Source organism: Oncorhynchus masou, chromosome 16 (assembly GCF_036934945.1).
Source record: "Oncorhynchus masou masou isolate Uvic2021 chromosome 16, UVic_Omas_1.1, whole genome shotgun sequence".
Classification (NCBI taxonomy): domain Eukaryota; kingdom Metazoa; phylum Chordata; class Actinopteri; order Salmoniformes; family Salmonidae; genus Oncorhynchus; species Oncorhynchus masou.
In genome coordinates this window covers 36,178,897-36,192,182 of record NC_088227.1, presented here as the reverse complement: position 1 = coordinate 36,192,182, position 13,286 = coordinate 36,178,897, and the positions used below count along the sequence as shown (strand labels likewise).

The window sequence follows — 13,286 nt, the reverse complement described above, 5'->3', positions numbered from 1 at the left end:
GAAGTCCTAGAGAGCCAGAAACAGAGAGGGAAGGAGAGCAATGAATGGCTTTGAATGTGCCCACCTGAAAGACATTCCTAAACACGGCCCACTAGGGAGATCTCACACAAGGAGAGTCTGCTCTTGAGCGGTGTACCACGGCGCTCTCTGGTGGCCAGCTCAGGTATTGCCGAAAAAGGAGAAACATCGGCAGGCTGAAAGTGAAACAGCTCTACACACAGACACAGACACTCTAAATGGTCGGGAGTGTGGAGGTGTGTACGTGTGTACTGGGGCTTTTTAGACAGTGTGTTTCACCCCGGGAAAGAAATGGACCTGTCAGGACAAATCACTTCTCTGTCGTTTTTTTCCCTGTCTCCCTGTTTCAGCCCAAATGAAAATATGCTGAACACAAATAACTAGGGTTCCTTCCCACCATCTGTTTCCTAGGCAACCCCATTCTATCTGAAGCCTCTGGTTGCCTTGCGCATGGTTTATCGTGAGTGTGTGTTTGCTTCGTGGCAGTGTTTCGGGATGCCCTGTCTCTGAAGTATGTGTATGTGTGTTGTTGCATACAAGTGTATGTGCATGTGTTGTTGCGTACTGGTATACAGGGTCATGACGTTGGCCTGGGGGATAGGTTTATGACAGTCATAAATACCTCTTCCCCCCTTTTTCCTTGGTTAACATAGAGATTCTGGGAACATCAGTAGGTGGGGGGAAATGAACTATATTCTGGTAATCCGAACAATTGAACATATGCGGTGGTACATAATGAATATGATGTCAGTTCGGTTGTCATCTGAGACATTCTCATCAATGATAAGATGACAAACTCTACAGTGGAAAGTCTACACATCAGAGTTATCGGATTCACATGGAATTGTTGTTCAATTTAAATGTTTGAATATGAAATTATTTGTGATGGGATGAAATGTGATTTTAGCTTCTAAAATGTGAGATGTGGGTTTTCATAAGATAGGGCTCTGCTCACTCAGTGGCTCGCCTCTGTGGAGGGACATGGGCTATAAAACTTTTCAAACACAGCCACTTCTCCCTCCCTATATAAACCCTTGACGACAATAGAACTTCCTGTTCCGATGAGGTAGGATGACGGTCCTATGTCAGAATGGTTCAGATAATAACTACAGAACGAAGCCAACATCAGCATGAGCTATGGTTGCGAATGGTATGAACTTTGAACTCTTATTGAGTTGGCAACCGCAGCTGCAAACGCAGGTTAGGAAGGAACAGACAGAGTATCCCATCTACCACACAATGACGTTACTACAACGTATCTAATTGACCACCAGAGACATTCTTCTAAGGACAATGGACTCGGTTTGGCAAAACGGCCTTCCATCTACCACCAACCTACTGAAGCGCAGCTCAGAGTAAATATTTCTTGCATTTTCCTTTTCCAAATGGGCGGTAATTTAGAATGCATAAGATACTGTATTTACGATAGCCCAGCTTCTTCCCTTTGTTCCTCAGTCTTCACGCTCCTTCACTCAAACCCAGACCCTTTTCTTTTGTGTAACCAGCTGTCATATCTGTTCCGCCCGCTATGGACGTTTTCCTTTATGACGTAATTTGTAATCAAGTTATGATTTAATTATGTGTATGTGTAATTCTGTGTGATTAGTTAGGTATTTAGTAAATAAATGATTAAACCCAATTTTGTATAGCTGATACAAATTGTTATCCAGAGTTCTTGCAGGTAACCAAGAATTGACAACTTTCAGATGAGACTGAATGAAGTAAGATGAAGATTAATGTTGACTGCTTTGGATGTAAAATATGTCTTTAAGAGTTTATTCGGAAGATAACAGCTCTATAAATATTATTTTGTGGTGCCCAACTCTCTAGCTAATTACACTTACATGATTAGCTCAGTCAGGTAATATTATTCACGGAGAAATTATTTTATAGAATAGCATGTCATATCACTTAATCCGGCATAGCCAAAGACACGACAACAGTATGTGTGTGTTCGTGTGCGTGTGTTGTTGCGTACTGGTATACAGTATGTGTGTGTAGCAGTGGTAGGGAACGTGTTTTCTAGAGCAGAGTGTGTACATTGATGCACAACACGACTTCTCATGGTTTACCAATTTGCCTTCAGATTCTGACGTTTAACAACGTTTCTCCAAACGTCAAATTCTGAAGTTCCTCTCAATTTATAATTTCGAAGGGTTAACAATTTGAATAGGGATAAAACATTAAGTTTAGGCATTAATTGTGAATGGTTGGGTTAAGAAGGGTAATAAACACTGAATGGTTGGGTTAAGGGTTAGGAAGGGTAATACAACACTGTGAATGGTTGGGTTAAGGGTTAGGAAGGGTAATACAACACTGTGAATGGTTGGGTTAAGGGTTAGGAAGGGTAATACAACACTGTGAATGGTTGGGTTAAGGGTTAGGAAGGGTAATACAACACTGTGAATGGTTGGGTTAAGGGTTAGGAAGGGTAATACAACACTGTGAATGGTTGGGTTAAGGGTTAGGAAGGGTAATAACCATTGTGAATGGTTGGGTTAAGGGTTAGGAAGGGTAATACAACACTGAATGGTTGGGTTAAGGGTTAGGAAGGGTAATACAACACTGAATGGTTGGGTTAAGGGTTAGGAAGGGTAATAAACATTGTAATACTGTGTCCAATTTGTAAGTCGCTCTGGATAAGAGCGTCTGCTAAATGACTTAAATGTAAATGTAATGTAAATGTCTACCACTGGGAACTTGCCACCCTCAGAGTCATGGGAAACATTGCTCTTAATGTCAAATTTCAAAGATAAGTTTGGTTTTGGATAGAGTTAAAATAAAGTTTAGCCATTCATTGCAAATGGTTAAAGGTTAGGATAAAAAACATTAAAAGGAGAGTGAGAGAATAGGAGAACCTGCCAGAGAGAGAAATAGAGACAGAATGAAATGAACGAGACAGAGGCATAGAGACAGCATGAAATGAACGAGACAAAGAACGACAGAAAGAACAACAGAAGAGAGAAAGAGCAAGACATAGGCCTAGATGAAGGACTGTAGGTACCTAGGTGATAGACTGTAGGTACCTAGATGATGGACTGTAGGTACCTAGATGATGGACTGTAGGTACCTAGATGATGGACTGTAGGTACCTAGGTGATAGACTGTAGGTACCTAGATGATGGACTGTAGGTACCTAGATGATGGACTGTAGGTACCTAGATGATGGACTGTAGGTACCTAGATGATGGACTGTAGGTACCTAGGTGATAGACTGTAGGTACCTAGATGATGGACTGTAGGTACCTAGATGATGGACTGTAGGTACCTGAGATCCAGAAAACAGATAAAGACACAACCCCCCAACCAATACCCCTTACCCCTGCCCACAAACACATCTAAGACCCAGATGTTCAGGTCTGTAAAGTTGTGGGCTGCACTATGATGACGCCCATCTGCTGTAGTGGTGTCGTTGTGGGCTGCTCTATGATGAGGCCCATCTGCTGTAGTGGTGTCGTTGTGGGCTGCTCTATGATGAGGCCCATCTGCTGTAGTGGTGTCGTTGTGGCCTGCTCTATGATGAGGCCCATCTGATGTAGTGGTGTTGTTGTGGCCTGCTCTATGATGAGGCCCATCTGCTGTAGTGGTGTCGTTGTGGCCTGCTCTATGATGAGGCCCATCTGATGTAGTGGTATTGTTGTGGCCTGCTCTATGATGAGGCCCATCTGATGTAGTGGTGTCGTTGTGGGCCTGCTCTATGAGGCTCTATGTTGAGGCCCATCTGCTGTCGTGGTGTGGTTGTGGGCCTGCTCTATGAGGCTCTATGATGAGCCCCATCTGCTGTAGTGGTGTCGTTGTGGGCCTGCTCTATGAGGCTCTATGATGAGGCCCATCTGCTGTAGTGGTGTCGTTGTGGGCCTGCTCTATGAGGCTCTATGTTGAAGCCCATCTGCTGTAGTGGTGTCGTTGTGGGCCTGCTCTATGAGGCTCTATGATGAGGCCCATCTGCTGTAGTGGTGTCGTTGTGGGCCTGCTCTATGAGGCTCTATGATGAGGCCCATCTGCTGTAGTGGTGTCGTTGTGGGCCTGCTCTATGAGGCTCTATGTTGAAGCCCATCTGCTGTAGTGGTGTCATTGTGGGCCTGCTCTATGAGGCTCTATGATGAGGCCCATCTGCTGTAGTGGTGTCGTTGTGGGCTGCTCTATGATGAGGCCCATCTGTTGTAGTGGTGTCGTTGTGGGCTGCTCTATGAGGCTCTATGATGAGGCCCATCTGCTGTAGTGGTGTCGTTGTGGCCTGCTCTATGATGAGGCCCATCTGCTGTAGTGGTGTCGTTGTGGGCTGCTCTATGATGAGGCCCATCTGCTGTAGTGGTGTCGTTGTGGGCTGCTCTATGATGAGGCCCATCTGCTGTAGTGGTGTCATTGTGGGCCTGCTCTATGATGAGGCCCATCTGCTGCGTCATTAATAATGCATGGCCTTTGTTCAGGGCTCTCCATCACACACACACACACACACACACACACACACTAACACATACAGAGATACACTAAAGGACAATCCAACCATATGTAGGACACGTAGGGGAGTGGATTAAGTTGAGATATGTTTGACATTCAGCATCACTCCGTCAAGGGAAATACAGTATTCTTTATAACAAAGATATCTACGTATATTTCAGGATGTTGTGTAACCCTGGAAACAATCAGAAGTTGTGTAAACATAACAGTTTTGAAAAGATAACTTGTCTCTTGGGTTTCTTGGCACAACTTAAATCCACCAAACAGAGGAAGTTAAGCTGCCTATAAATGTCTTTTCTTAATGAAATATCAGCACTACTTTGTAATTAAATTACAACCACGTCTGTCTTTATTTCCCAAACACAATTACAATAATTTGTCCTTTGATAATTTTAACACTTTTAAACACAGGTGTAACACCTAACAAAGTTCGCTCCCGAGTGGCCAGCGTCGTCCGGGTTCATTGTAAATAAGAATTTGTTCTCAACAGACTTCCCAGTTAAATGAAGGTTAAATGAAACAAACAGCGTACATTACCCATGGGAAGAAAACATGTACATTGGCTCACCTTACCCCATGGCCATTGGCTCACCTTACCCCATGGCCATTGGCTCAGCTTACCCCATGGCCATTGGCTCAGCTTACCCCATGGCCATTGGCTCACCTTACCCCATGGCCATTGGCTCACCTTACCCCATGGCCATTGGCTCAGCTTACCCCATGGCCATTGGCTCACCTTACCCCGTGGCCATTGGCTCACCTTACCCCATGGCCATTGGCTCACCTTACCCCATGGCCATTGGCTCACCTTACCGCAGGGTAAACATTTTGACTATATTAGCCCACACAGCTACAAGGATGCACGTTCATGCTCGGTTTAGGACCTCATATTGAAGCTTATAGAGACCCCAACTGATGTATATAACAATCTTTAAATTATCTACGTTGGTTTAGATACAAGCATCAAAAAACCTCTAACACAATTCATTAATTAGACTTTGTGAAAATGTGTTGTTTTTTTACCACTTTTCCTATGTGGATTCTTCCTTCTCGGACTCCATGATATGATGACCTCTTCATAAACATTTGGTCAAATTCTAAGTTTTAAGTATGGTTTCCTAGAAACAAGGGTGGCTCAACTTACCCCACTCTCCCCTTCTCTATATACCCCATACTGCAGACATAATCTGTACTGTGCTGGCTGGGATTTGTCTTTCACGTTGTTCTTTCCAGCACGGCTCCAGCAACTATGGTATATCCGTAACCAGGCCAGCTCAGTTTCACAAACCTTGGCTCAGAAGTATAAATAAGTGTCAGATGATATCTCTTCTCTCTGAACTATCTAATAATCCCCCTCCAGCACATTATTTGCCTCAACCTGGGATACCATCACCTGACAAGTCCATGCACAGCAGATCACTTCCACTATAACACATGCATGGCAAGCAGGGGCTAATTAATTAAGGCTAGCACAGGCCAGTGAATGCTAACACTGGCTAAAACAGGCTAGCACGGGATAGCACAGGCTAGCAAAGAAACGTTCACAGTCTAGCATTAGCTAGCTTAGCGTGCTAATTTAGAGCACAACCAGTGGTCCTGCCTCTGCCTCCTTCCAGTGATGGCTGTTCTGTGGGTGAAATTAGAGCATTGTCCCCCATATGATTCATAAGACTGCTACTTTTAGCCGTGACAATTTGTAAAATTGACAAAAGGATGTCACAACAAGTCACTCGAGGGCGGCGAGCGCCTCTGTTGGCTGAAGCCCCCAGGAGGATATTCAGACAACCTTCAACACACACGCCAGAACTTCCACACACACACACACACACACACACACACACACACACACACACACACACACACAGGAGATAATACACACGCAGGAGATTACACATACACACACACACACGAGAACAAGCAGGAGGGGAGAACTGTACACGTCGAGGACATACTCCAGTGTTTGTGCATCTGCATGGATGTCTTTGTGTGTGTGTGTGTGTCTTTGTGTGTGTGTGTGTGTCTTTGTGTGTGTGTGTGTGTGTCTAGGTGTCCCAGACACGGTGTGCTGTGGCACATTGTGACCCGTGTTTGTGTGTCTAGCTGGTCATCCTGATGGATGAAGTGACATGTAACAACGCCTGGCACAGCTCAGCACGGCTCAGAACAGCTCAGCACAGCTCAGCACAGCTCAACACAGCTCAGAGAGGGGAGGGGAAGAGAGGGTCACACACAGTCTACATCAGTTACCAAGACCTTAATACACCAGACATGGACACACTGGCTAACCAGCATGGTCCTCAACACTGGCGCACACGCACACACACAGACAAACCGACACACACACAATTACGCATCCAGGCATACACACACAAGCTTACACAGCACCCCCCGCCCATATCTGTACACACTAATGAGTGTGTGACAGCCTGGTTGACAGTCTCGTTAGCTAGTGGTGTCCCAATACAGTGTGACGTATCAGACATGGCACACATCTACACTGATACACCCTGACACATCTACACTGATACACCCTGGCACATCTACACTGATACACCCTGGCACATCTACACTGATACACCCTGACACATCTACACTGATACACCCTGACACATCTAAACTGATACACCCTGACACATCTACACTGATACACCCTGGCACATCTACACTGATACACCCTGGCACATCTACACTGATACACCCTGGCACATCTACACTGATACACCCTGGCACATCTACACTGATACACCCTGGCACATCTACACCCTGGCACATCTACACTGATACACCCTGACACATCTACACTGATACACCCTGGCACATCTACACTGATACACCCTGACACATCTACACTGATACACCCTGGCACATCTACACCCTGGCACATCTACACTGATACACCCTGACACATCTACACTGATACACCCTGGCACATCTACACTGATACACCCTGGCACATCTACACTGATACACCCTGGCACATCTACACTGATACACCCTGGCACATCTACACTGATACACCCTGGCACATCTACACTGATACACCCTGACACATCTACACCCTGACACATCTACACTGATACACCCTGACACATCTACACTGATACACCCTGAAACATCTACACTGATACACCCTGGCACATCTACACTGATACACCCTGGCACATCTACACTGATACACCCTGACACATCTACACTAATACACCCTGGCACATCTACACTGATACACCCTGGCACATCTACACTGACACACCCTGGCACATCTACACTGATACACCCTGGCACATCTACACTGATACACCCTGGTACATCTACACTAATACACCCTGGCACATCTACACCCTGACACATCTACACTAATGCACCCTGGCACATCTACACTGATACACCCTGGCACATCTACACTGATACACCCTGGCACATCTACACTGATACACCCTGGCACATCTACACCCTGACACATCTACACTGATACACCCTGACACATCTGCACTGATACACCCTGGCACATCTACACTGATACACCCTGGCACATCTACACTGACACACCCTGGCACATCTACACTGACACACCCTGGCACATCTACACTGATACACCCTGGCACATCTACACTGATACACCCTGGCACATCTACACTGATACACCCTGGCACATCTACACTGACACACCCTGGCACATCTACACTGACACACCCTGGCACATCTACACTGACACACCCTGGCACATATACACCCTGGCACATCTACACTGATACACCCTGGCACATCTACACTGATACACCCTGGCACATCTACACCCTGACACATCTACACTAATACACCTTGGCACAGCTACACCCTGACACATCTACACTGATACACCCTGACACATCTACACTAATACACCCCGGCACATCTACACTAATACACCCTGGCACATCTACACTAACACGCCCTGGCACATCTACACCCTGACACATCTACACTAATTCACCCCGACACATCTACACTAATTCACCCCGACACATCTACACTACCACACCCTGACACATCTACACTACCACACCCTGACACATCTACACTAATACACCCTGGCACATCTACACTAATACACCCTGGCACATCTACACTAATACACCCTGGCACATCTACACTAACACACCCTGGCACATCTACACTAACACGCCCTGGCACATCTACACCCTGACACATCTACACTAATACACCCTGACACATCTACACTAATACACCCTGACACATCTACACTAATACACCCTGACACATCTACACTAATACACCCTGACACATCTACACTGATACACCCTTACACATCTACACTGATACACCCTGACACATCTACACTAATACACCCTGGCACATCTACACTAACACACCCTGGCACATCTACACTAACACGCCCTGGCACATCTACACCCTGACACATCTACACTAATACACCCTGACACATCTACACTAATACACCCTGACACATCTACACTAATACACCCTGACACATCTACACTAATACACCCTGACACATCTACACTAATACACCCTGACACATCTACACTAATACGCCCTGACACATCTACACTAACACGCCCTGACACATCTACACTAACACACCCTGGCACATCTACACTAACACACCCTGGCACATCTACACTAACACGCCCTGGCACATCTACACCCTGACACATCTACACTAATACACCCTGACACATCTACACTAATACACCCTGACACATCTACACTAATACACCCTGACACATCTACACTAATACACCCTGACACATCTACACTAATACACCCTGACACATCTACACTAACACACCCTGACACATCTACACTAACACGCCCTGACACATCTACACTAACACGCCCTGACACATCTACACTAACACGCCCTGGCACATCTACACCCTGACATATCTACACTGATACACCCTGACACATCTACACTAATACACCCTGGCACATCTACACTAATACACCCTGGCACATCTACACTAACACACCCTGGCACATCTACACTAACACACCCTGGCACATCTACACTAACACACCCTGGCACATCTACACTAACACGCCCTGGCACATCTACACCCTGACACATCTACACTAATACACCCTGACACATCTACACTAATACACCCTGACACATCTACACTAATACACCCTGACACATCTACACTAATACACCCTGACACATCTACACTAATACACCCTGACACATCTACACTAATACACCCTGACACATCTACACTAATACACCCTGACACATCTACACTAATACACCCTGACACATCTACACTAACACGCCCTGACACATCTACACTAACACGCCCTGACACATCTACACTAACACGCCCTGGCACATCTACACCCTGACATATCTACACTGATACACCCTGACACATCTACACTAATACACCCTGGCACATCTACACTAATACACCCTGGCACATCTACACTAACACACCCTGGCACATCTACACTAACACACCCTGGCACATCTACACTAACACACCCTGGCACATCTACACTAACACGCCCTGGCACATCTACACCCTGACTCATCTACACTGATACACCCTGACACATCTACACTAACACACCCTGACACATCTACACTAATACACCCTGGCACATCTACACTAACACACCCTGGCACATCTACACTAACACACCCTGGCACATCTACACTAACACGTCCTGGCACATCTACACCCTGACACATCTACACTAATACACCCTGACACATCTACACCCTGACACATCTACACTAATACACCCTGACACATCTACACTAATACACCCTGACACATCTACACTAATACACCCTGACACATCTACACTAATACACCCTGGCACATCTACACTAATACACCCTGGCACATGTACACTAACACACCCTGACACATCTACACTAATACACCCTGACACATCTACACTAATACACCCTGACACATCTACACTAATACACCCTGACACATGTACACTAACACACCCTGACACATCTACACTAATACACCATGTTACTACTGGTAATAAACAAGAGCAGACCGGTGGGTGTGTGTTTGTTGGTGTAAATGTGCTGGGGGTTTAGAGTTGGAAGACTTACAGGGAGGGGTCGTGCACCAGATCTTTTAGGTTGATTCCACTGCGGTCCTCTGCCAGGTTCCTAAAACAGCTGTCACTCACTGGATGGAGAGAACGATAGATAGATAGATAGAGAGAGATAGAGAGAGAGAGAGAGAGAGAGCGAGAGCGAGACAGAGAGAGAGACAGAAAGCGAGAGAGAGAAATCATCAGTAAAGTGGAGCAATATATAGAGATTACAAAATAATATCCCCCAGTCCAGACAGACAGACAGAGAGACAGACAGAGAGACAGACAGCCAGAGACAGACAGGAGACAGAGACAGACAGCCAGAGACAGACAGACAGACAGACAGACAGACAGACAGACAGACAGACAGACAGACAGACAGACAGAGAGACAAACAGAGACAGACAGGAGACAAACAGGAGACAAACAGGAGACAGCCAGAGACAGACAAACAGGAGACAGACAGAGAGACAAACAGGAGACAGACAGAGAGACAGACAGGAGACAGACAGCCAGAGACAGACAGGAGACAGAGACAGACAGCCAGAGACAGACAGACAGACAGGAGACAGAGACAGACAGACAAACAGAGACAGACAGGAGACAAACAGGAGACAGACAGAGAGACAGACAGGAGACAGACAGAGAGACAGACAGAGAGACAGACAGGAGACAGACAGGAGACAGACAGCCAGAGACAGACAGGAGACAGAGACAGACAGCCAGAGACAGACAGACAGACAGACAGACAGACAGACAGACAGACAGACAGAAAAACAGAGACAGACAGAGACAGACAGACAGACAAACAGAGACAGACACAAACAGAGACAGACACAGAGACAGACACAAACAGGAGACAAACAGGAGACAAACAGGAGACAAACAGGCAGACAGACAGACAGAGAGAGACAGACAAACAGACACAGACAGAGACAGACAGACAGACAGGAGACAGACAGACATACAGGAGACAGACAGACAGACAGACAGGAGACAGACAGACAGACAGACAGGAGACAGACAGACAGACAGACAGGAGACAGACAGGAGACAGACAGGAGACAGACAGACAGACAGGAGACAGACAGACAGACAGGAGACAGACAGACAGACCGAGACAGACAGACAGACCGAGACAGACAGACAGACCGAGACAGACAGACAGACCGAGACAGACAGACAGACAGACCGAGACAGACAGACAGACCGAGACAGACAGACAGACCGAGACAGACAGACAGACAGACAGACAGAGACAGAGACAGACAGACAGACAGACAGACAGACACACACACACAGACAGACACACACAGACAGACACACACACAGACAGACAGAAACACAGACAGAGACACAGACAGAGAGACAGACACAAACAGACAGACAGACAGAGACACAAACAGAGAGACACAGACAGACAGACAGACAGAGGCAGAGACAGACAGAGGCAGAGACAGACAGAGGCAGAGACAGACAGAGGCAGAGACAGACAGAGGCAGAGACAGACAGAGGCAGAGACAGACAGAGACAGACAGAGGAAGAGACAGACAGAGACAGAGACAGACAGAGACAGAGACAGAGACAGAGGCAGACAGAGGAAGAGACAGACAGAGGAAGAGACAGACAGAGGCAGAGACAGACAGAGGCAGAGACAGACAGAGACAGACAGAGGAAGAGACAGACAGAGACAGAGACAGACAGAGACAGAGACAGACAGAGGCAGAGACAGACAGAGGCAGAGACAGACAGAGACAGACAGAGGAAGAGACAGACAGAGACAGAGACAGACAGAGACAGAGACAGAGACAGAGGCAGACAGAGGAAGAGACAGACAGAGGAAGAGACAGACAGAGGCAGAGACAGACAGAGGCAGAGACAGACAGAGACAGACAGAGGAAGAGACAGACAGAGACAGAGACAGACAGAGACAGAGACAGAGACAGAGGCAGACAGAGGAAGAGACAGACAGAGGAAGAGACAGACAGAGGCAGAGACAGACAGAGACAGAGACAGACAGAGACAGACAGAGGCAGAGACAGACAGAGGCAGACAGAGGCAGAGACAGACAGAGGCAGAGACAGACACAGACATCTGCAACCGCTGTGTACCATGACTTTTGAGCAGGTGTGAGCCACATGAGTCATCATTGTGCTCAGAGATAGAATAACAGAGAGAGAGAGAGAAAGTGAGAGAGACTTCGTAAGAAAGAGATAAGGTGTTTCGTGGTATAAGAGATTACTATGGAGCTTATAGTGTATAAGATATATAAATACATCTTTATACAAATAGACTGACTTAGAAAGTGACAAAGAGTAGCGCTATCATCGCTGCACTCCACCAACTCCAAAACACTACAAGTAGGGACACATGGACAACAGGAAAATTCTTACATTTCTAACCACTGATGGAGTGCAGGAGGGGAAAGAGAGAGAGAGATGGTGAGGAAATAAAAGAAGAGAAAGGGATGACAGAGGAGGAGGGTAGAATGAGAGAAAAATGGCTGAGGGGGAATGAGGAGAATGAGAGAGAGGGATGAGAGAGAGGGATGAGAGGAGAGAGGGGTGATGAGAGAGAGGGAGAAGGGTAAGGAAAATGAGAGAGGATGAGAAGAGGTAAAAGGGATTGCTGTAGGGACAGAGGTAAACAGAGAGGGTAGGCCAGTGCTCTGGGCTCTGGCAAATAAATGTGAGAGTGCTGACATTTACACAAGAGAGAGA

The 13,286-nt window shown here is 46.5% G+C and overlaps 1 protein-coding gene across 7 annotated transcripts in view; it reads right to left on the bottom strand.

Moving 5' to 3' along the window:
* Positions 1–13,286, bottom strand: part of LOC135557908 (gephyrin) — a 155,284-nt gene that overhangs the window by 89,406 nt on the left and 52,592 nt on the right. For all 7 annotated transcript variants that reach the window (XM_064991602.1, XM_064991603.1, XM_064991604.1 and 4 more), the window contains exon 2: positions 10,580–10,658. In XM_064991602.1, the coding sequence (XP_064847674.1) occupies positions 10,580–10,658 (79 nt within the window). The remainder of the gene's footprint in view (positions 1–10,579; positions 10,659–13,286) is intronic.